Raw genomic sequence first — 25,172 nt, 5'->3', positions numbered from 1 at the left:
ACATGTGATTCTTCCACCGCACGCTCCACAGTCATTTGTGGGGTCTCTACAAACTTTCTCATTTTGGTTTGTTGCGGGCTTATTTTGCCTCGCTTTATCTAATTGGTTTTGCTTCAACTATTCGCCTCAACAAATTCAACTGATCAATTTTTGCTTTACAATGTTTATTAAGAGGACGCTACTCCTTCTTCTCTCTCTGAATCATTCAGCAGTTTGCTGGTTTGATGAGGTATGAACAGCTTCTACAATCTCTCGACCATTTATGCCGATAGGGACACATGATAATTGCTGGAATTGCCAAACTCTTGCTTAGCGACGAAGACGCTTCCACTCTCGAAGCTCCTCTGTATTCATGGGAGAGATTATTTCCAGGTCAGGCCAGTCTTTCTTCATTCTTGCGTTATCTTCACTGACTCCACAGGTTTATCGAATCTTCCTGCAGCGGCTACGTGGCCGGACAAGCTCAAGGACGACCACTTTCTCTACGTAAGGATTAAGACACAATAGAGTTGTTCAGAAGATGTCTCACACCGCTGTGTATAGATGTTCAACATGTGGCACCGTGTCTCGAATATCACTAATCCGGGACACATCAAAATCAATCCACCTTATGGGTACCAACCGTATCCTGGCACTAGCGCCGCTGAGTTGTTGGACTCTCTTATCTACGGAATTCCAAACCTAAAACGTCAGCAAGTCACAACAGCGCCGGCCATCTGCCCTTTTTTTCAGATTCGAAATGGATTGCCGACAGCCATATTAAAACCATGAAAGAAGACATAGCGAAAAAGTCCCCTGAATGAATTCACTTACAACCTTCGAATAAGGTATTTTTGTTACCCTTCAACGCATTATTGAAATTTCAGGTTTCTTATTCACGTCTTTGGTGACATACATCAACCGAACCACGCTTGCGAAGGCTGTCTCAAAACAGTTTCCCCAGGGCGATTTTGGCGGTGGGAAGGTAAGAGACTGAACAATTATAGTTGACTTCATGAAAGGCGAGAGATGGAATTTTGTTTCCGTGATGTCTTCTAAAGGGTGCAATAATTTTTCCAGGTCACCCTTACGGACCCCATTGGAAGCCTGCACTACTTTTGGATGCCTGCGCTAATCAGTAACCTAACTGGCAGAAAGATGTATCGGAAGACGACGTTACCAAGAAGGTTCGCCATCATCGTTTGTGCGTTGATGACCTGTTTTCTTCCCTTAGGCAAAAGCTCTCATGGCAAAAATATCCAGTTTCACGTCTTGGTAAACGAATGGACATTAAAGACTTCCAAGGTGTAGCAAAAGAGACTTACGGGGTCTGCGAGAAATACGGCTATCCAGGTACCTCGAACGCTGAGAATTCCCTTCGGAACGAGTTTGTTTCTCAGATGTAGATTGGTCCTCCAGTCAACCATTTCCACTTCCCTACACTCTACCGAAGGACTTTGAGAGAAAAGTGGCAGAAATCTGCACCGAGCAGCTCGCCATAGCAGGATATCGGCTGGCAGAAGTTTTACGTCCCATCGCTGCTGCTGTACGTCAGACCGGAGTGGCAGGCGTGACCCCGCGAGTTTCAAGAAAGAAAAGCGCAACAAAAACACAGGCGGTCGCCGAGTCCAACAAGAGTTAAGGCTTGAACGTCTTGCTGCTGCTTTTTCTGCCACTTGAGAAACACAAACCAGCCTCGCTGGTTCATTTCTTTACTGATTAACAACTGATTCATTACTGAGAAACTTCATACGAATTTCATGTTCATCATGCACGATGGTTTCTCTCCATTGGAGCCGGTGTCCCAAATGTTGAAGCCATTCCTCTCTCATTCGATGAAAGTTCCAAAGTTCTGAACAAAGCTCTTGTGAATCTCCACTTATACGCATTTCAGGGGGAAGTGATTCTCACTCCAGCAACAGAGAGGGCCCAACGATGTTTCCATATTTCTGTCCTCACTTGGAAGGGGGAACTGGATAATCGAACATTGAAGGAACGCCGGTTCATTTCTCGAAGCGCAGCAAATCTGCTTCAAACACAACATTGTGAGAATGGAAGTTCTGAGCACATGATGTTGTGATAATCTCTCTCCGCTCAGACCCAAGACTCTCATATCGGAGCTCCAGATCAAAGAACTGCAAGAGCCACGCCACGCTTGGTCGCATAAAAAGGCTTCTACGTCGAACTCAGTCTGATAACCAAAAAAGAATACTTCAAAACAAATGGAAAACAACGAACTAGACCAATGACTGAACTATCAGATATTCGAGCTGCCTTAACAGGCAAAACAACCAATGATGGAACGAAGCCGTCTATTTGGTGCTGCAGTTGCAACTGTTAAGAATTCTGATCAGGATGTCAGGAGTGTCCGGATGCGCTCAGACAGAGTGAAGTCGGATGGAATCAGAGTGGATGCCATTCCTCAGGTTCGGTAAGCTCAATTGGCAGAGGATCTGGTCTCCTCCTTGGTGAGAGATGAGTTCTATATGGTGCAGATCTCGCGCGATTATGAAGGTTGGTGAAGACTTGGCAGCCGAAAAGTTGTCATGTCCGATGGTCGGGCGCGACCTAGGAGGGTGTTGAGACGATCTGACGAGTCTTTCGGCGAGCGACATGACAGACCAGCAGCTGCAGCAGAGCCTTCATCAGAAGATTCCAGATGGTCCCACGACTTGTACGAAGGCAGTTCTTCGTCTGACCCAGGCTCAGTTGCCTTCGTTCGGAATTTGCCGTCGTCGATAACCACTCAGCAGCTCCATTCGTTGTTTGTTCAAGCCGGAGAGATTGCGTATGGTAGGCGTTCACGTTAAACTCCATCGATAACCATTTCTGCCTTGTCTCACAGTCAAGATCGATGCCGGCGCATTAACAACAGCTCGGATCGGATTTGTGAGAAAAACGTCTTCCGTCGAGGCTGTGAAGCGCTTCCACGGAATGCAGATTCGCGGCCGAGCCATAAAAGTCTCAGAGTTTACTTCTCTCGATGCTCAAGATGCTGAACGTCGAAACGCAAAAACTTCTCAAAATGATTACTTAGATGGTGACATTGACATGAAAAGTTCCATAACAACCAGGCGGATCACAAATTCAAGACAATCCGCTTTAGTGAGCGATGCGCCACGGAAGTCGGTATTTGATCGGATTCGCTAGCACATCTTTTGCTAAATCGGTTTTCTTTGTCGATAACGAATATTTGATGAAGCCTAAAATTGAGACATTAATTGCATTTGATGTCAAACCACAAATGAGAATACGGGACGGGAACATCCTTTATGAAACCCTCAGCTTTGATCAGGATGAAGTTTGCTATGCAATAGGAAAAGATCCTGCAAAGATTTCAGTCCGCATACCTCTTGTCAAGAAGCACGACTTTTGGTAAGCACGGGCTCTTCGAAGTGAAAGGTATATTTGTAGGTTTTGGGTCAGACAGAGTTTTGAAAGCGAGGGCGCGACACGATAAACGACCTATCTATAATAATGAATGAAACAGATCATCACGATGCGGCGTCAATCGGCCACACTTGCACTGTCGAATTTACGAGCCTCGGAAGGTGCAGGAGTCATTCACATCGGAGTTCAAATGTGTTGTCAAGATCCATGATCAAACAAAGCAGTTAGAGAGAATCAGGAAGCAAATCTCAGATGCGTTGTGAAGCAAGTGAGTGCCCCGGAATTCTTGCTAGTAGGTGTGGAAAATTCCAAAGTGCCTCTAGACTCAAAATCATGTTTTCAGTTTTATGGAACAATTCCCTGTTGACACAATTGTGCACATCAGCTCAGATGCAATCTGTCTTCGCGTTTCTTTGTCCTTCGTCGACTGAATCTTCCATTTTCAATGTAATGCAACTCAGGCTTGCCCCACAGGTGGCGTTGGAGACATCTCTAGGTCTGCCGCTGTGGCCGCCTTTTTAGCCTTTTCGAGAAGTCTTTTTGCTTCCTGGATGAACGATGAGATTGGTAGGTTTGAGTTGTATGACTTTGCTTACGGCAAGTTCCTCCATTGCTTCGTTCGATAAGGCTACCGCATGTACACTTTGTTGATTTGCTTCCTGGACTTGTTCGGCTGCTGTTTTCAAGTCTGTATTGGCTATGGCTTGCGATGTCGTCGTTTCAGCTTGAGTGGGTTCTACAGCAGCTTTCTGGTGGGCAAGCCTACCCTTTCTGATTTTCTTTGGAACAATGTTCTACCTTGGCATGCTTCATTGCATCTCCAATTAATTTTTTTAGCCATTGTCTCTGACTCTGGAGTAGCCAGCAACTTCTGGACATGATTTTTGTTCACTAGAGGCAAAGGAACGCCTCTACCCCACGTTCCGTCCGGAAAGATAGGTCCTACATTAAATCCCATCATGGCGCTGAGGTAGTATCCATTCAATGCTTCTATCTTCATTTTTTGTGTTTCAGGAATTTCATTGAGACACTCTCTGACTTGAAACTCGACTTAGAGACAGTCATGTATAACTACAGAGCCTGTCTAGCTGAGTAAAAGCGATCTGGGAGTTCATGGGTCGCAGCGGAATATCGTCAATGTGAGTGGATCCTTAATGCTTCCATTGAACAAGTCTTTTTTCAGACGCCTCTACTTTCTATGGCTCTGTTTTTGCTTCCTGCAATTCTTCCAACGCATCCACAATCTTGTGCAATCATTTGTGGGGTCTCTACAGACACTGCTAAGTTGTACCGCTTTACCTAATTGATTTTCCTTCAACTACCTCAACAAATTCGACTAATTAATCTTTGCTTTACCATGTTTCTTAAAGGGACGCTGCTCCTTCTCTCTCGGATTCATTCGGTAGTCTGCTGGTATGATGAGGTATGAACAGCTTCTATAATCTCTCGATCATTTATACCGATAGGGACACATGATAATTGCTGGAATTGCCAAACTCTTGCTTGGCGCCCAAGACGCTGCCACTCTCGAAGCTCCTCTGCATTCATGGGAGAGACAATTTCCTGGTCAGCTAGTCTTTCTTCATTCTTGCGTTATCTTCACTGACTCCACAGGTTTATCGAATCTTCCTGCAGCGGCTACGTGGCCGGACAAGGTCAAGGATAACAACCTTCTCTCGGTAAGGATTAAGACACAACAGCTCATAGTGCTGTTTATAGATGTTCAACATCTGGCACCGTGTCTCGGCTATCACCAATCCGGGACACATCAAAATCGATCCACCCTATGGGTACCAACCGTATCCTGGCACTAGCGGCGTTGATATATTGGACGGTCTTCTCCGCGGAATTCCAAACCTGAAATGTCAGCAAATCACACTGCCATTCACCTGGACGTTTTTTTTTCAGCCTCTAAATGGATTGGTGACCAGCATATTATGAAACTAAATAAAGACATGGAGAAAACGTCTCTGAATGAATTCGCTTACAACATTCGGATAAGGTATGTTTTTGTTACCCTTCAAGGCACCATTGGAATTTCAGGTTTCTTATTCACATCTTTGGTGACTTACATCAACCGAACCACGCTTGCGAAGCTGTCTCAAAACAGTTTCCCCATGGCGATTCCACCGGTGGACAGGTAAGAGATTGAACAAGTTGAGTTCATGAAAAGCGAGAGAAGGATTTCTATTTTTGGTGAATGTGTTTCCTACACGTGATGTCTTTTGAAGGGTGCAGAGAATTGATTCTTTGACCTTTTAGATCAAGATTACGGACCCCAACGGAAGCCTCCACTTCTATTGGGATTCCTGCGCTAATCTCTATAAAACTTGGCAGAAAGATCTACCGGAACACGAAGTTATTGAGAAGGTTCGCCTCCATCGTTTGTGCGTTGATGACTTTTTGTCTTCCCTTAGGCAAAAGCTCTCATGGCAAAATATCCAGTTTCACATTTTGGTAAACGAATGGACATTAAAGACTTCCAAGGTGTAGCAAAAGAGACTTTCGGGATCTGCGAGAAATACGCCTACCCAGGTACATCAAACGGTGAGAATTCCTTCCGAGCTTGTTTCTCAGCTGTAGATTGGTCCGCCAGTGAACCATTTTCACTCCCCTACACTCTATCGGAAGACTTTGAGAAAAAAGCGGCAGAAATCTGCACCGAGCAAATCACTATAGCAGGATATCGGCTAGCAGAAGTTTTACGTCCCATCGCTGCTGCCGTACGTGAGACCGGAGTAGCAGGCGTATCCAATGTGCGAGTTGTCAAACGAGCATTAAGAAAGAAAGCAAGACGAAGGCGGTCGCCGAGACCAGCAAAAGTTGAGACTTGAACGTCTTGCTGCTGCTTTGGCCACTTGAGAAACAAAAACCAGCCTCGCTGGTTCATTTCTTTACTGATTACCAACTGATTCATCTTCGAAACCTCATACGAATTTCCTGTGAATGTTCATCACGCACTTCAGAATTTACAAAGAACATCAAGCACGATTGTTTCTTTCCATCCGAGTCCCAAATGTTTCAGCTCTGATATTCGCTCGCTTGCTATCATTGGCGGTGATAAGAGTTTCAACGTTTGAACAAAGCTCTTGTGAATCTCCACTTATACGCATTTCAGGGGGAAGTGATTCTCACTCCAGCAACAGAGAGGGACTAACGATGTTTCCATATTTCTGTTCTCGGCCACTTGCAAGAGGAACAGGGTAATCGAACATTGAAGGAACACCGGCTCATTTCTCGAAGAGCAGCAAATCTGCTTCAAACATAACATTGTGAGAATGGAAGTTCTGAACGCCACGTCGCATAACAAGGCTTCTACGTCGAGAACTCTGAATTTTAGGCTTTATCAAATATTTGTTATCGACAAAGAAAAACGATTTAGCAAAAGATGTGCTAGCGACTTCCGTGGCGCATCGCTCACTAAAGCGGATTGTCTCAATATCACCATCTAAGAAATCATTTTGAGGAGTTTTTGCGTTCCGACGTTCAGCATACCATCAAGAGAAGTAAACTCTCGAACAAACAGGTTATGGAGCTGCTGAGTGGTTATCGACCAGGGCAGATTCCGAACGAAGGCTACTGAGCCTGGGTCAGACGAAGAACCATGCGGGATCATCTGATGAAGGCTCTGCTGCAGCTACTGGTCTGTTATGGCGGCCACCGAAAGACTCGTCAACACCCTCCTAGGTCGCGCTCGACCATCGGACGCGACAACGTTTCAAGTATTCCACTAACTTCATGATCGCGTGACCTGCATCACAACAAATGAAGTCATCTCTCACCGGAGACCAGAACCAACCGAGCTTACCGAACCTGAGGAATGGCATCCACTCTGATTCCATCCGACTTCACTCTGTTTGAGCGCATCCGGACACTCCTGCTCTTAACAGTTGAACCTGCAGCACCAAATAGACGGCTTCGTTCCATCTTCCATTGGTTTCGAATATCGGATATTTCAGTCATGGTCTGGTTGTTCTCCGTTGTTTTGTTGTTCCGTTTGTAAAGTATTGTTTTTTGGTCATCACACTCATTAATTGCGTTTTCACTCACTTGATGTACTTTCCCACCACTAATAGGAAAACGGGACGGGAATATCCCTTGTGAGACTCTAAGGATGATCTTCTCATCGACAGCAATCTGACCTTTTTTTGCGGACAAAGAACAAATGCTATCAAATCTCATGTAAGGTCGAAGTCAATGAAAGTATTAAGCAGGATGAAGTTTGCAATACGAAAGTATCCTGCAAAAATTAGATATTTAATAGATTCAGACAGAATTTATGTTTTGAAAGCAACATGATAAACTTAGGATAACAATGAATGAAAGAGATCATAACCGCGGAGTGGGCGGGGGCAATCGTCCAGACTTGCACATCAGGATGAAAACGCGAGTTCAAATGTGGTTTTTTAAGATCCATGATTAGTGCTTGAATTGAGAGAAATTCTTCCGTGGGAAAATTTCAGAGTGACTCTAGACTCAAATCATGAATTCAGTTTCAATTCCTTGTGCGCATCAGCTCGACATCAGATGTAATCTGTCTTTGTGTTTCTTTTCGTCAACTTCAATGCACCTCAGGCTCGCCCCACAGGTGTCGTTGGAGACATCTCTAGATCTGCCGCTGTGGCCGCCTTCTTAGCCTTTTCGAGAAGTCTTTTTGCTTCCTGGATGAACGATGAGATTGGTAGGTTTGAGTTGTATGACTTTGCTTACGGCAAGTTCCTCCATTGCTTCGTTCGATAAGGCTACCGCATGTACACTTTGCTGACCTGCTTCCTGGACTTGTTCCGCTGCTGCTTTCAAGTCTGTATTGGCTATGGCTTGCGACGTCGTCGTTTCAGCTTGAGTGGCTTCCGCAGAAGCTTCCTGGTAGGCAACCCTAGCCTTTCTGATTTTCTTTGGAACAATATTCTACCTTGGCATGCTTCCTTGCATCTCCAATTAAATTTTGAGCCATGGTCTCTGACTCTGGAATGAGCAGAAGGTGGAACAGTTCACCAATATGACACCCTACCATGAGCCACCATTCGATGAGCTGCCGCTGCTGCTTCTGGTGTCAATGGGGGCATCGGAGCAGTCTTGAGAGCTTCTGCTTCCTGAGCTATTTCACTTGACGCTTGCTCCACAGCAGCTAAAGCTTTTTCGGTACTGGCTTTGGCGTTGAGTGACTCATGTGTTGCCAAGCGAGTTCTGTCTTCCTCAGCGATCTGCTTGTCCGTCCCTGTTTGAGTAGCATCATTCTCGTAATGCGGTTGGGAAGGTGGCGCAAACCCTACAACGTCAACCAACATACATTCTGTTGGACCTCTCTCTGACTAACCTGCCGTGCGACTGGTTTGCCGACGAAGAAGAATACCTTTTGCTGCAACAACAAGGAGAACCAGCAGTAGTATCCAACTTAGCTTCATTTAGTGACCCAACAACTTCAAATTTACTGTTTGTATTTCTACACTGAAAAAATCTGGACTCAAACTAGAAGTGTTTCAATGGCCAAAACAAAAACGCGCCGAAGCAGTAACGCCACAAAAGAACCAACAAAAGTTTCCAGTCTCAAAATTCAAAAGAAATCAGCTTCCCCCAACAAGAAAGGCAGTGACGATGAAAATAATCGACCGACCCACCATTACTTAGTGAAGAGCGAGCCAGATTCAAGTAAGACCTTGGGAAAGAACGGCGCCGCCTTCACTTTTGTCAGGGTTCGAAAATGGAATAGATATGAAGTTCAGTATTGAAGACTTGAAGGAGCGACCCAATCAGACCGAGCATTGGTAAGAAAATGAAGCAATATTGTGCCTTTCATGAAATTCTCTAGGGATGGCGTGAGAAACTATCAAGCAAGAAATATCTTGAAATCGATGCGTCTCGGAGATCTGGCCTTTTTTTATCATTCGAATTGCAAAGAGCCAGGAATTGTTGGGATTGTGAAGATTGTAAAGGAATATTATGCCGATCATACGCAATTCGAAAAGGATGTAAGCGGAGATGATGATAGAGTGGGAATGTCTTTCTTTTTCCTAGAATCCGCATTACGACCCAAAAAGCGACCCCAACGATCCTAAATGGGGCATGGTGGACGTCCAAGTAGGAAAGAACTAGACACCTGATAGACGGCTGGCATTCTCTGTTTTTTGATTCAGTTCATCCGTGACTTGAAGCGTCCCATCTTTCTCTCGGAACTCAAAAGTCTCGTCGATTCAGATGATTGCCCTCCTGCGATCCGATCACTGTCTCTGTTGAGTCGTTCGCGCCTGTCTTGTCAGTCACTAACGGCAGATCAATGGAGATGCCTGTTAGACCTCGAAGGAGCTGATGATGGATCACTCTCGAAAAATTGAGCGATTCTGGATCTTCCTGTTGAAGCCTAAATGTAGAACAAATCGCTCAGAGAACAAAATAGTGGTTGGTGTTCGATTCAGATGAGATTATAGTGTTTGGGGTAGTGCTACATCGACACCAGTTAAGTTTTCAATAATTGCGTAGAGAGGGGATGTTGATGCCTTAGGCCACGATTTGAACTTCTTGCTCATCAGAGACTCGAACTGAAAGAATATTCAATTAGAAAAATGAAGGGGCCCTTAATAAATATCGATGTTCCGACAAACTATCAGCCACTTACCACACTCAGGAGCGTCGATGGAGTCGCCGTATACAAATATCCTCCTGCCTCGAGTTTATCACCGATTTGCCTTTGATGATTTTCCATCAGAGACTCATTGATGACAACAAGAAGATGTTTCTAAAATGGAACGTGTTGTAGTGATTGCGATTCCACTGATGGACTGACATTCATTCTCAATACTTCTAGAATCGTGCCAGCTCCTGCATGTCCAATCACTAAATCTGCATTTTGCAAATCTTCAATCCAATTTTGTGAAAATCGATAAACAGTCACATTCAAATATTGTTGACGCTGATTTTGTGAAGTCTCTGATTTCCGAACCAATGGGTTAATCCCCTCAACGCCAAATCCATTAGGTAGAAGGTTGCCCCTGAAGATCACAATGGAGTTATGAACCACGAACAGCAATTCGTACGTCCCAATTTGAAATATCGCTCTCCCGAATCCATGCCCTTTCGCGATATGGTGGAATGCAGCGGTGTCCACAACTCTAATGAGAGCATCAAAACTTGTTGTGCCCACCGTCACAACCAAAGTTTTTGGGGGCGTAGTCATCAGGTCTGCTGCCATCAACGTGACTATCTCCCCGATTTTCACACATGTTGTGGGGCAAAACGGAGCAATTTTTCATTTTCTTCCGCACTTTTCTTATTTTGACCACCAATTTTATTAGTCACTGTTGTTCTGTAATGCTGCAAATAAGCGTCATATATATCTATTTGTGACATCTATGAGTCTCCGGTGACACACGCTCGTCACAAAGACACTCATGTCGTGTGTCTCTTGTTTCATATCCTCACAAAAGTTGAATTTCTTCCTTAAGTTCATTCCTGATCCAATTTTGCCACTGTGTTGTTTACTGTGTGTTGTTGAGCAGCTATGTAATGTGTTCCTAAGGAGGCTTGTAGTAGTTAGAGTAGCAGTTGGTTTCTTGAACTTAAAATTATTTCAATCCAAAATAATTTGATGATTGGGTAAAACCTGATTACAAACCAGAATGTCCCACATATCCCACTCCATCTCTTAATCGAGTGGACTCTCTTACAAATCCGTTATTTTATAACGGCTCGTATTTTTTGCAACACACTTCTTCCCTTCAATATTCCGTTTCTTGACTAGAACTTCAACTCTACATTTTTTGTTCATTCAACATCTACAATCAGACCGTATTTGATTCTGTTTCATCTTGCCCACACGACATGAACATTTCCAAATTGCATCCGTTGAACATTCGTGAAACTTGGAAGTCATGTGTCTGCAGTAGCCATCACGAACAGCCAAGGCTCCCAAGACAACAGCAAAGCCACCCAAGACAACGGAAGAGCCTTCAAAGCCAACAGAAAAGCGGTGGTCTCGATTGGAGACCGTGGGGGTTTGATGAGCTCTGCTGTCGCCCAGTTGCACTCGAATCATCCTGGCATCGATTTGTCAGACCCCTTCGAGATTGCTGTCCAGTCAGACGCCATCGTTGCTGCCTAACAAAAAAACAACCTGCGTTCAATGTAAGAGGACAAAAAGATGAAGCGAATTCTGCGACTCTCAAGAAACAATCAATCGATTTGAAAGAGATTTATTACCAGCGTGTTCCTATTGAAGATTGTGTGGCTTTGGCTACACCATGTTCTGATGATGCTCTAGCGCTGTTGCATGAGATTGGAACAATCGTTGCAGATTTTCAGAGAGAAACACGTGAAGATGCGAAGGTACTGAGACAATTACGAAACAAGTAGTTTCCCGTTTTGGATTCTAGGACGTTTTGAAGATGACCTTATTGGAGCGTCTGCAGTATTCAAGTCGAGAGGAAGAGAGCAGGCTTAACAGAGCGCTTCAACCTCGTCTTGCCCTCAAGCGAAAAAGAAGAAACAAGCTCTTGAATTGCTTGTTACCACGGTACCTTCCACAACTAGAAGGGTTGGAAGCACGAGAAAGTGATTTGGAAGCGAAACAGCATTTGGCGCAACGTGAGCGTATCTTTGGTAAGCAGTAGCCACCTTGTACATGCACTGGCTGTGAATTTATAGTCAAATCTGCAAATGGCGATCATGTTAAGGAGGAAAGCGGAAATCACTATAAGGAGTTCATGTCTCAATTTGTGACAGAAGGTACGGTATCTCGCACCTATTTGATAGTGTTGTTTGTTTTGATAATGGTTTGAAGTGTACTTGTTCTATCTATTCACAATAGTTTGTTCTTTCTTTTCTTTTTTCTTTGTTTTTGTGTTTATAATGTTCTATGCTTTCGTATGCAGCTACTATTACCTTTCATATTTCACGTGATCTGTTGTTCAATTTCTTAATGTACAGTTCTATTCATCAATAAATTGTTTTATATTCTGATAATATATGTGCCAGGAGCATCCGAACAACTCTTGAGTGTTCGAGATCCTTTCATCCGCCATCAAATGTGCAGAGATGACCTCGATGGGCGATTATCCGATGCCGAAACTGTTTGCCCATCTCAGCTAATGGAATCCTTGAGTTGTTTGGATAACGAGTCCATCTGCTGTTCTAGTACGGAACCTGAACCCGCTCTCGAGATGGATGACTACGAGGTTGATACGCGCTCTATGGATGGCGGTGCTCCATCTCCCTCCTTAACTCCGTTGTGCAAATTCCTTCCTGAGTGTTCGGACAACCCAAACCCCAGCTCGATTCCATTCGAAGCCTCAGGAAGTCTATCAAATTGCAACACAGCTGAGACCGATCACTTGAATGAGATTCTAAGTTCAGCGAGCTCATCACAGGAACAAGTCGCATCGCATGAGACGCTCTCGCCTCTTCTGGAGGCTCCAATTTGGTCAAGGCGAACAAGCGCCAGCTCGTGCAAAAGTCGGCAGTTTTTCAGAAAACGGTTTGAGCAGGAAACCCAGTCCCCTCTATGTGCTTCAGTTGAGTTCAATAAGGAAGATGTACCTCCAGAAGTGATTCACACTCCAGAAGTGATTCACACAAGAAATCCCGTTCCATTCACTCCTCAGCCCACAAGTGTTGCTGGTGAAACCTCCCCCTCTAGAAAGCCCAACTTCAGAAGACCACCATTATTTGCGCGACATCAAGTTCAATCAAACAGTTGAGTCTGATGATTCTGATGCAATAAAAGCACAGAATGAATCATTCCATCTGCCAATTTTTCAATCATGTCCCAAACGTCTTGCAAGTATTGGTGCACTTTCTTGTGACTCGTCCGATGTATCGATTTCCGCCTCCGTTATTCGGTTTTTCAAACGCTCTAAGAGATTTTGCTTTGCGTCTCAGCAACTTCGAAGCGCCAAGTCAGCCCCATGGTTCACCACATCCTTGACTGAAAAAGACACTTTGTCCTGCGAAGAGACTCAGCACAATGTTTCACAGTCATCTTCCGTGGCAAAAGAGGACGGTTTATGGAATGGAGCGGAGGAAGGTGAAAACGTGATCAGATATCAGTCTCTCAAAACGAACAACGAAGAAAGTGACCAAGAGATGGATCATGGAATACAATCAAAGGAAAGGAAGCAAGCTCTGCTCAAATGGACCAGTGAAGTTCAGGATTTCACCCCAAGATCATCTCGTGAGAAAGACTCAGTACAACAAGATCAACTTCAAAGAAATAATACGAGGTGTCCTCTAACGTTTGGTAGAAGTGTTGGAGTCTTTGCTTCTGGTAGTGCAGACAATGAATACGAAGACGCTGAATCGAGAACTGACCGTTTTTCGATGAGCCCAAGCGATGAAGTGCCTTCTCCATCTATCAGCGACAATCAATACAAAATCAACAGAAATTCGCCTTCCTTATCTCTAGAGGTGAAAATTCTGAGAAAGAGCTCGTTGAAGGATCAAAAGCTTCGCCTCAGATCTGCTGGCTGCGTTCGTTCGTCTTATTGCAAAGAAAATGTTGGGAAGGAAGGAGAAGACGCTTTTTTCATCTCGTAAGCGTGTTCCCAATTTCATCCTTAATGTACTTTTTTCTCTCGCTCCAAAATCAGTTCTCGAGCAATTGGAGTCGCTGATGGAGTTTCTGAATGGACAACTTTTGGCGTTAATGCGTCAAGATTTCCTCGTAAGAAGAAGGATTGAGCCTGCAAACATGTTGGTAACTGTTTAGGGGAACTGATGCAACGCTGTGAGGTATTGAGTGAAGACAAGACTTGCACTGGTTTCGACGATGGAATTCGTAATCGCGCCCATTTCTTGATCGATTCAGCGATGGGACAAACAACTTCGATTGGTGGAAGCACTATTTGTGTTGGTTGTATAAACGAGAAAGGAAATCAACTTGAATACGCGAATTTAGGGGACTCAAGTGTCGCTGTATTTAACCGAGATTTAGAAACTGGAAGATTTATTCTCCATTTTAAATCTCAAGAGCAACAGGTTCGCTGCATTTCATTCAACTTCATTCATTTTCCTTTCCTTAGCATTTCGATAATGTTCCCTATCAACTAACCCGGCTCCCATCTTACACAGAGCTTCAAAATTTAGAAGATGCAGGTCTCCTCACTCTCGCTGATCTTGTTCGTCGCAGTTTTCGTTCCGGCTTCAAAGGGGATTCCGTGAAGAAGGACGCGCAAACGGGACAGATTGATCTTATCGAGGGATCCCTCGTTCTTATCGCTACTGATGGATTTTGGGACAACATCCATGTAGAGGAGGTAGAGGAGCTCATCTCAGCGTCCCTTCCGTCCTTTCAAGTAATCAAGTTGACGTTTGTCGATTTACATTTCTGTCATTTCAGTCAAGGGATGACGAGTGTGGCTCAAACTATGCTTGTCCCAAATTTCTCTCAAAACTTCTAGTTGATGCTGCTTATGAGAGATCAAAGCGTCCTCCCATGCGTTTTCCATCTCGATCTCTAAAAAAGGATTCTTCTGTAACGAGGGGTGGCAAAGCAGATGACATTGCAGTGGGTCACACAGTTGATGATTAGAACGATTTGTTCAGGGGCCACTTCAACCCCATTCATGGTGTTTCTCCTTACAGCTAGTCCTTAGTTGGGCTCTTATGGCTTGAGGTGCATTCGTTCCATTTCTTCGCCAAACTTTTTACGTTTGATTTGCTTTTACGGTTTCGATGGCAAGTAAAGGTCTCTACTGAAAGGTGTATGAAAAAACAGGACGATAGTAACTAAGCAAACTACTGAGTGGAAAAAAAGACACTCCATTCAAAATTAGTGGGAAGTTGCAACGAGCGGAAATTTATGCACGACGCCGCTTGTTGATTCACTTTCCTTCCCTCCCACTTCTTCACTGACCTTAACCGCCTGTACATTTGCCCTTCCCCCTGACTTCCTCTGGGTCAGATCGCATTCCTGCATCCTCGAGTTTGGTGTCTGAAGGTTGCGGTATTGGGACTTCACCACTAGAAGAACAAGACGGAGATTCGAGTGAACTTTCTTCGTTACTTTTGGAAGAGGAGGGAGTTATTTGACAAATTCGGCCGTCAGACGTGGAAGCGGTGGATACATTGACTCTCTGAAGCAGAATAGTTATTGAACAACTTCGATTTCTCCAAGTCATTTTATTCTACTATGATCACAAACAGTAGTTCCGACCTGACGTTTGAGCTTCACTTCACGTTCATCTTGAGTGTCATCCGTCATCCTTTCAGATCTTTTTCGACTAAGCCTTTCTGGCCCCGCTACTGCGTCACCTTTCTCAAGGTTCATCAAATCGTCCTTCGTGTTTCGTCTTGTCTTACGAATCAAAGCACTCCCTTCTTTGGCTGTTTTCATTTGACGATCACTATCATCGTCATCTCGCTTCTGGCTTCGATTTTTTCTACCTCTCCCCCCGCTTGGATCGGCTGATCTATCCTGAGATTCATCTGCTCTATTCCTGTCTCCTTTCGTGTCTTTGCTTCCAGGATCGTCATCTTCATCCAATTCGTCGCTGCAATCATCTAACTCATCTGGATCGTCGACGTGACAATGATGACGATGAAAAAATCCGAATGGTTGGTCGCATTGAATTTCCTGTCCTGTTTCCTGAGAAAATACACACTTTAGTCATCGGGGCTTCCTCCTACACCTACTCACAGCATCAGTATGGTGCTCAATCCAACAGTACAGCAACGCTTTATGCAACATCGAAACCAAACAATTTGGAGGCAGTCGTGGGCCTAACTGTTGCAGAATGGATTCCGATACAGCATTCGCTGTTGCGGTGCCTGATGGTGTTGCGCTTGACGTTGGCGCCCCTCTGTTACCCTTCAGAATTCCTGTAACGGTCCCAAGAGCTGTTCCAGAAGGTAGAGTGATTGGTTGCACCAAGTTGGCTTCTGATCCCAGAACGAATGCAGAATGAACAAACCCAGATTCTTGGAGATACCGATAGATGAGAAGGTTCACTTCATCGCTATGGAGGATCACCTTCATTTGATTAGAGCTGTTCCCCTGATGATTAACACAATAGTATTTGATAAAGTATGAAGCTATTGGGTTTTATTCATAAAAGGAACTCTCTATTGAACCTGAGATCTTGTGATACAACTTTTCTGCTTTCCTAATCTGGACAGATCATGTCGATTGAAGAATATAGGGAACGACAACGCCAAGCGTATCTTCAGCGAAAGAGAGACCGGAGTGGCGATAGAGAGGAAATTTCAACTCGGGCTGAAAGAGAAGATAATTTCGGAAATTCCCTTCCTGCAACTGGATCATCATTGAGACCCTCGTCATTGGAAAGAGCTCCTGTTCCTCGACCAGCGTCTTCATTTGAGCAAATTCCTTCTTCCTCGTCATCTCCTCTGGCTCCAATAGACGATACATCTAACGACGCTCTTCTAGCTGAGCTACTAGCAGCAGAGGTGGAAGAAGAGTTACGAAGAAAGGAGAACGATGAGATGCAGGAAGAGATGGACCCCGAAACAGCCGCTGAAATCGCCCGGCTGATGGAGCGTGATACAGATGATCTCGATGACAACAGAATCGGTGGAGTTCGTATTCCTGATGAAATTTTCCAAGAACAGTTAATCAGTGATGCTGACTCACCCCCCCGCCACACCCCACCAGTTAGAATACGTAGGCAAAATCGTGTCCCAACCATGTCCCAATTATGTCCCCTTCATCTCCCCTTCAGGCAGTAATCATCATCTCACAGACGATGAGTTGGCGCGTCGCTTGCAAGAAGAAGAATTTCTTCAAGAGTCTTATGGACCACTTCAGGGATCATCCAGGTTAGTTCCAGTTCCCTCGGTCTGTAATAATAGACAACCAGTCGGCAACATGGAAGGGACAAACTACCCGCGAAGTCAGATTGGGACAGTCCCCCAGCAAAATCGGGGTGTGATAAACCATCATCAAGGTCGTACCGAGACAAACCGCGGTCAAGGCCGTATTGGGGAAGACCGTCAATATCGAATCAGAAAGAATCATTATCACATTCGGATTGGGACAGACTATCATCAAGTTCGAATGGGGAAAAACGAACCGAGCTTCTCAAGATGTATTTTGATGCAGTTGCACCAGTTGAGCCAGCGCATTAAGACAGTTTGTCGAGGAAAAGGCAGCAACGAGAAGAACGATGATCCACTTCCTGCCAAATCAGATCGTCATGAATCTCCCGACCTCTATGAACGATATCGTATCGAATCAGATCTCGATCAATTCAGCATTCAGGCATTTCATTGCTCTGATGACACAGAGCATCACTATGGGGGAATGCCGAGAACCCGTCCCAGGCGGCGTTACGTACAGACAGAGCCCAAAGAGGAAAAAACTGCACGCCGAATCAGAACCGCGGAGTCACTGGAACGTCAACAGAAAGAGGAACGCCGCATTGCACGTCGATTTGAACGTCGATTGGAACGTCACTTCAAAAACGAGCTGAGAAATCAAATCGATTATCAGATGGCGAAACCTCCTGCCCGTTCTTCCAGCAAAAGACGAACCAGACGTCCCAATAAAATGATTGAAACTAATCAGAAAGAAGAGTTGTCAATCATCAACTGCATAGGACCAAACCCACCACCATCACCAGAGCCACCACCACAACGATCACAACCACCACCACCATCATCACCACTGAATAATGTTGCAGAACCACCACCATCATCACCACGGCGGAGATTCTCGCCATCGATTCCTTTATCGGCCGCCCTTGCCAAATTGAAACGTGTTCCAGCTGAACTCAAGCGTGATGTCCATCCTTCTCTATGGGAACCTCGTTCATTTAGTACAAAATGGCCCACTGGCGACCTTTATGAGCCGCCTTCTAGTGTATTTATTAGTTCGCTCACTGATCGCCCTGCATGTCCATCTCTGCTACTCTCAGATGACGAAGACCTTGAGTCGGAGGACACCGTACCATTCTATTACGGGGACGACGCTCTTCGTCTGAGAGATCTGCCAACAGACGACTTTCTATGGCAACAATGAATGAACTTTTGTTTGCATGTGCTTGTTGCTAAATTGTTTCTATAGAATTCCCTTGGTTTTTCTGTTTTGATTCAACTATCATGCCTGATAGTGTCAAGAGAGTTCGCTGTAAAATGGGTGACGATCGTCCATTCCCATCACCACGACACACGCCCCTGAACCCAATCAAGCTCCCCCAACCAATCAAGCCCCCGTCGGAGAAGCCAAGTCCATCAAGTCTTCCACTTCGGGGAGTTGAAAACAAGAAACCTGCGTTGACAGTTTTCCGACCTCCACTCAGCCCCTTGAAATCTTCTAGACAGACGCAAGCCCGACCGTTTCGAAACGAGTTCACACCAATGGCGGTGATCACGAATCTCGAACCGTTCAAAGTGTCGCCAACACAAACAACGACAGCTGGTGTCGGGAGCACTCCTACACCTTTACCCACAACACCTCGACTGACTTCGTCGCGTCCGGTTCCGCGGCCCTCACCGATTGTTGGACACGTCAACGGTGCAGGGGGTTAGCCGATCGAGGATCAGCGTCTCACATTTCTATTTGTTTGTCCAGAGCTCGATCTGAGTGGCCCCAAAGTTGAGAAGTGTGTTGTTACTCCAAATGAACGACTCCTTGTGAGTCTCAAGCTTCCACTTGTCGATCATCACTTTTGGCAGAGTTCTATTTCCGCGATTCCTCCCCTTGATTCACTTGAGGCTGTTCCCATAGCGGGTCGTTGGAAATGTCAACGACGGATTGGAAGCGGATCATTTGGAGAAACGTATTTAGGTCTGAGATGTTTGAGGAACCTCTTGTCCCAATTGCTGTTGACTTTGTTTCAGCTGTCGATGTCGAATCTGAGACGAAAGTCGCCGTAAAAGTCGTAAGAAATCGATGTCTTGTGCGGCATGATGTGTTCGATAGGAACCTATGAAAGCACGACACCCACAACTATTTCATGAAGCCAAAATTCTGCGACAAATGCAACGAAGTGGTACTCCATCCTAAGATTCAGTGTATTTTCGGTAGCCAGACATCATTCGATTGCGTTATTTTCGTTTTCATTGTTTCATGATTTCTTGTCAGTCGGATTTCCCAAAATCTATCATTTTGGTGTTCACTGCGGCGGACATAAGGTGATTGTCATGGAGCTTCTTGGACCAACATTGGAAGAAGTCTTTACTCGTTGGGCGGATAGACAATTGGATGTAGCGACAGTGGCTCTCGTGGGGATCGAGATGGTGAGCGGACTCCACGCCGCTGTTGATGTGTCCGTCGTTCAGGTCGATCGACTGGAAGCTCTCCATCGGGAGGGTTTTGTTCATCGAGACGTTAAACCAGAAAATTTTTTGATAGCAAACAAGGCCCACTGCAAGGTCAGTGTATCAGATTGTGTCTACAAACACCAAGATGACACCTTCAACTGTTTCAGTTCATTTTCTATGCATTCAGGTGGTTTGTATTGATTTCGGGTTGGCAAAACGCTTTCTCGATCCCCAGACAAAAGCCCATCTTCCCTACAACGACCGCAGAAGCCTGACGGGAACGGCGCGTTACGCGTCTGTTAACGCTCACATGGGAGTTGAACCCAGCCGACGTGACGATTTGATTTCCGCCGGGTATACGCTGATCTACTTGGCGAGAGGTAAACCAGAAGGGTGATAATATCGCAATCAAATTGATATCGATCAGGGGGGTGCCTGCCATGGCAGGGTCTTTTTGCGAATACCAAAGAGGAAAAATATGAAAAGATCATGCAAAAAAAAATAGATACTTCAACGAAGGTGTTATGTGCGGAACTTCCAGGTATGGGATCGCTACCCATTCTTGTTGTTTCTGAATTGTTTGTTTAGATGCTTTTGCTAAATTTTAAGGCATTGTGAAGATCTGGGATTCGATCAAGCACCCGATTACAACTATTTGAGAAGTCTTTTAAGTTCGGTAGTTGCAGACAAAAAAACCCTACCGGTATGAAAAATGGATCTGACGATCATCTGACGGATGCCTTACAGATATCGAACGGCCTGCAACGGAAGAAAGACATTCCCGTTAAGAGTAGGATCACTTCTAATTTGAGAAGTGGGCGCCTGTTTGGTTTCAGGCCGCAATCACCTCTTGACGGCTTTTGAAAGCGGACTCAAAAAACTCCATCAAAGCAAGGGGGATGGAGTCTTTCCTGATCCCTTTGTAGCGCAGCAGCGCGAATGCAACGCTACTGCACCAAGGCAGCGACCTGGTGGGCACGTTGGCGTCATCGATTCAAGAGGAATCTCGGTGGGGGGATGTCTCATTAATGCCGTTCACTTATTTGTCCTTCCAGCCATTCTTTTACGAGGATGGCAACCTACGCAAGTACGATCCAAAGAGCTTTGGGAATTTATGAAATTGCTACTTTTAGACGGCAGGCCAGAAGGGGGGCGTGGAATTTTTTGCTTGAATTGCGTAGGTGTGTTCGTCGATTCTCCATTTATGCTCCATTATGCAGGCGAGGGAAGGCGACGCTAGCGATTAAATCTTGTGCTGTAATAGAGTGTTTTTTTCGTGAAGTTAATTTTTTCAAATTTGAAACGATTTGATTTGTTCAGATTCTTTACATTCTCAAATCAAACTAGAAAACAGATTCAACTACACGACAGAATGCTATTCTCCCCGTGTAGGAAAGCTCCAGCTCAGCATCAGAGATCATGGCGATCGTGAAATCGCCAGACGTTCCTTCTGATTGAACGCGCAAGGAGCACAGAGGTGACTCCAGAGGAACCAGAGTCGGAGCAGCATGATGATGAAGGTGGTGATCGGTGGAACTCGGAGTTCTCAGAACAACAGGGGAAACCACCACGAAATAGGGTTGGTAGTCGAGATGAAACAAAAAATTGGACAAGGTGACAACAGACTGAAGAAAGCCGAACATCACTTGAGCCATTGTTCTTGTCTCTTACTTGTTTTCTGTAAAGATCCTGTGCGGCGCTGCTAACGGGACGGCCAGGTTCGCTTTGGCCTCCTTCAAGGTCACTCTTAGCTATCGCAACAACGACCGTCGAATCTGAAACGGATACACAAGCGCAATATGTCTGAGAAAAACAATTGAAATTGATATCAACTCACCGAGTCGACCATGAGTAGCTTCCACAACCTCATCTGAAAAACAACATAGAGTCACTGGACAGCTACGTTGCGGACCATACGTGATAATCGCTTCCGATAAACAACAATGGATGGCAAAATTTCGCTGTGACTGATTCGATGGATTGTCAAACGAAGAGAGACCTGAAGAGGGAAAGCAACATTAGAAAATATATCAAAAGCTCCCATCACGTCAACATCAATTGGAAATCCACCAGAAGGGTGCCAATGGTTCAGAGGTGACATTGAGCACGTACATTTACAGGGGTACTGTAGTGTCGACCCTGAACTGCGGTGATCTTCAGCATATCGCCAAAACCCTTGATAGGCTTCTGACGCCGTGAAGATGGCGTGGAGCAACGAATCTCGCGACAGAAAAACTCAGAAAGCGGAGGTGAGCAGTAAGGGTGAGGCAAGGGGGGCAAGGACGATGCCTGAAATAAAGATCAACATACGAAAATGAGTCCCTTGTGCGACATTGGAACAGACGAAGAAACAGCACGAGTCACCCACCACTATTGGGGACATCTGGAAGAGGATCCGAGAAATTGCCAGTATGCAAACAAATCTGATACTCTCCAGTTTCCTTAGGGACGAAAAGTAGACGCAACGAGGGTGTAGACTCCAGCTTCTAAGCGAGCTTGAATGATGCAACAACCTGAGCGATAGGGACCTGAACTGGTCGCTCTGCCTGATCTCAACAAACGAGCAGTTGCTGTTGCGTGTTTGAAAATACGAAGATTAACCGAATGTTCCTATAAAATAAGGCAAGCGCATAAAAATGATGCGATTGATCGAGATGATGGAATCAAGACGGAGAAAAGAACAAGCAATAATATTTTTGCGTGTTCGCTTGATCTGCTCACTTCAGGACACTCCAGGAATAACACGACATCAGCAGTAACAGGGAGATACAAACGAGTTTGGGGATTTTTGAAATACGCCCACAAGTCGTTCGAACATCCACCCGCTGTGGAAACCTCCCACTTTCCCTTTCGGTAGAAATCAAGCCACCCTGATGCTGGAGGGATAAGAGGTGGCAACTGCGTCAAGGTGGTGTGGACACGAGAGTAAACTTTAATTGTGAAATTAAACTCGTCCTTCTGTGAATATTGGGACACAACCAATACAAACTTCTGACTGGTTAACACAGGAGTGGCAGATTCTTCCTCATCGGGAGATTCTACTTTATTATTTTCCATTTGGAGAAAGTCGAATACGGAGCTTGACAAGACTGCACTCGCCATTTGAATAGATTCCCTGCTTGGTAGGCGGGGGGGGACAAGAGACCCGTTCATCACCTAAAGCATCCGGAAGAATCACTTAAAGCACGCACCAGACGGGGGACGTACCGGCATGAACGTGAACAGCAAGATATTTTTGGGACAGATCCCGTTTTCTCTCTCTAACGTGCCTGCTAAGTAATACCCAAACTTCAACAACGTCCTCCTTGTTTTCTTCGTTTTTGGACCGCCTGCGACCTTGCGGGGAAACTGTCAATTTGAACTGCGGATTGAATGCAACTAAATGAGAATCGTCGGGTAGAAGAGAACTCCCAATATATGAGGTACGATCCCATCTAATCAGAAGGATTTGCGAACGAGAGTGCAGGCTTCGAAAGACTTACTTGCTATGGATTTCGGACTGATAGGGGAAGCAGGTAGAATTCCAGCAGATGTAGAGATGACTGAACCATTTAACAACATCAACCCAATCTATCCAGAAGCATCCATCATCGGCCTCAACCTGAAGACATGCAGGTCTTAAGATGTAGAAGTTAATTTTGAGATTGGAGGAAAACTGAAGAGAGTTGGTTCATTCGTTCGTACCCGCTTAGCCCGATCGTAATTTAGTTCGCGCTGCAATTCATGTGTCCACGAATATTCGTCGTATGGGCTGTACTTTCCTCTCCAACGAATACAACACCAGGGATTCTTCACATGAAGTAACCGAGCGCCTCTTATCTAAAACCAACCAATGGACAACACGATGACGTCGACTGTTTGCTAACCTCTCGGAAATTAAGGACAGAATACGCGTGGCGCGCGACGATTCCACTTGACTGGCTCACGCCTTCGGGAAAGTCGAGTCCGCTCGGTGCAGCGTCGGCAACTTCTGAAGTTCCCAAACACGCCACACACCTGAGACGCCGAGTGAAACACAAATAAGATGAATCTCACTTTCCGTTCACGAATCCTTCATAAAGTTGATCCCAGACTCCATCCCACTTTGCGTCAATAACAAAATTGACACTATCAACACCTCCTATAAATCAGCAATTGAGGTTTATTGCAATAATCGATCTACCTGTAACAATTGGTCGATGGGTGTCTGGACTTCCAGTGTGAATGTCCATTCTGAAGGGAATTGTTTCCGGAATCCAACCAGTTAGATGATAAAGATCGGCACCAGGATTGGATCCTTGCATGAAGTAACTTCCGCCCATCAGTTTCACAAAACTTTTCTCTAAGAGAGTCACCCAATATTCTCGTCGATTAGGACGTATGGGCCGCCAAGAGTTTCCCTGCAACAAAAAGAGATCGACAGATCTCTCAATATCGATCATCCTACCGTCCCTTCGGAATGGAACATAATCATCTAAGAGAACCTTTCTAGGAACCCCATTGAAATAAAGACGACAGGCATAAATCCCTGAGAGAAAATGAATCTAGAAGAGTAAATATCTGGTGATTAACAAACCTTTCGAGTTTATAAGAGGGACGATTTTGTTAGGATCATCAGGGTGCGGCTGTTGCGGATAAATGATTCCAGTCACAACTGGCATGTCGTGTCGATGCTCAAACTCAGCCAGAACGGCGAGGGACGAAAGGAAGGAACAATCCCCAACGAACCCTTGACGAATCGAGCTACAAAGAGACACAATTTGTTAAATATACTCTGTCAATGCTATTGGTTATCTTTTTGTCGTAGATCAATACAAACCTTGATTTCGGCCTGTCTGCCACCACACAGAGCTGCCCATCTCCTCCTTGGGACTCCTCGATTTCTGTGATGCGCCTCCAGGCGTGAAACTTCGCTCTTTGCTTTTGGGACAAACTGATAAATCCATCAGGGTCAGTCCATTTTCCGTCATCTAAATTCCAACCATCGCAGAAAACACCAGGACCATCAAACGCTCTCATGTCGATAGTTGAAGGGTCGGACAAAGATCGATTGGATGTCAAATTGATCATCTTTGATCGACAAACGATTGATGGATGCTCACTCATGGCGTATCCATCACCCATTATTACTGTTGTTGTATTTTCCTGACAGTGTTGGCGTCGAGTGTCATCTGTGAAAAGCCCATTCGTTTCACGACAGGGATTTTTTTCTACGTGAGTGGTTCTGACAAATTGCTCCTCATTGGTTGGCCCGCGTGAGGGTCTTCCAAACCTCCGACTCAGTGACTGTCGACGTCCTCGCAGATCACTTTGGGCATCGTCACGAAGCCCAGAAAAATAGTCGACTTCTGCTCGGCCTGAACAGTGGAACGGCAAGTCACGAACCATGCGAAATGGTCGGGATCCATCTCTCGTTTGAAGATCCCATCTCACGTCGGGGTCGCTACGCCGTTGTCCGTCATGTCCCGTCGTGTCATTGTCACTATCGCTGCTTCCATACGAAACACCAGAGAAGTCAATATCGGGCGATGTGAGACGCGCGTTACTGTTGGCATCGGACGAACCATTCCGACCCTCGGAGCGTCCGTCATTGTCACGCCAGTGTAGACGGCGAC

General features: G+C 45.3%; 5 protein-coding genes across 5 annotated transcripts; 3 read left to right on the top strand and 2 right to left on the bottom strand.

The window, feature by feature from the left end:
• The first annotated feature begins 2,525 nt into the window (after window positions 1-2,525).
• Window positions 2,526-3,580, top strand: LOC129618171 (uncharacterized). The gene is made up of 3 exons (XM_055532999.1): window positions 2,526-2,772; window positions 2,825-3,108; window positions 3,470-3,580. Exons 1-3 carry the CDS (start codon window positions 2,526-2,528, stop codon window positions 3,578-3,580), a joined length of 642 nt encoding a protein of 213 aa, XP_055388974.1.
• A 4,360-nt stretch (window positions 3,581-7,940) lies between these two features.
• On the bottom strand, window positions 7,941-8,657 carry LOC129618170 (uncharacterized). The gene is made up of 4 exons (XM_055532997.1): window positions 8,381-8,657; window positions 8,282-8,334; window positions 8,080-8,232; window positions 7,941-8,030 (listed from the first exon to the last, which is right to left on the bottom strand). The coding sequence occupies exons 1-4, from the start codon at window positions 8,655-8,657 to the stop codon at window positions 7,941-7,943; spliced, it is 573 nt and encodes a 190-aa protein (XP_055388972.1).
• Window positions 8,658-9,788: 1,131 nt separating this feature from the next.
• On the bottom strand, window positions 9,789-10,540 carry LOC129618169 (UDP-N-acetylglucosamine transferase subunit ALG13 homolog). The gene is made up of 4 exons (XM_055532996.1): window positions 10,401-10,540; window positions 10,151-10,355; window positions 9,983-10,102; window positions 9,789-9,905 (listed from the first exon to the last, which is right to left on the bottom strand). Exons 1-4 carry the CDS (start codon window positions 10,538-10,540, stop codon window positions 9,789-9,791), a joined length of 582 nt encoding a protein of 193 aa, XP_055388971.1.
• Window positions 10,541-18,414: 7,874 nt separating this feature from the next.
• Window positions 18,415-18,843, top strand: LOC129618168 (uncharacterized). The gene has a single exon (XM_055532995.1). It carries the CDS (start codon window positions 18,415-18,417, stop codon window positions 18,841-18,843), a length of 429 nt encoding a protein of 142 aa, XP_055388970.1.
• Window positions 18,844-19,458: 615 nt separating this feature from the next.
• Window positions 19,459-20,287, top strand: LOC129618167 (casein kinase I-like). The gene is made up of 3 exons (XM_055532994.1): window positions 19,459-19,689; window positions 19,766-19,932; window positions 20,188-20,287. The coding sequence occupies exons 1-3, from the start codon at window positions 19,459-19,461 to the stop codon at window positions 20,285-20,287; spliced, it is 498 nt and encodes a 165-aa protein (XP_055388969.1).
• Window positions 20,288-25,172: the final 4,885 nt, after the last annotated feature.

The sequence above is a fragment of the Condylostylus longicornis genome, unplaced genomic scaffold, assembly GCF_029603195.1.
Source record: "Condylostylus longicornis isolate FDR11 unplaced genomic scaffold, ASM2960319v2 ptg000736l, whole genome shotgun sequence".
Lineage (NCBI taxonomy): Eukaryota > Metazoa > Arthropoda > Insecta > Diptera > Dolichopodidae > Condylostylus > Condylostylus longicornis.
Note: the sequence above shows the minus strand (reverse complement) of the source record. Positions and strands in the feature narration are given on the sequence as shown.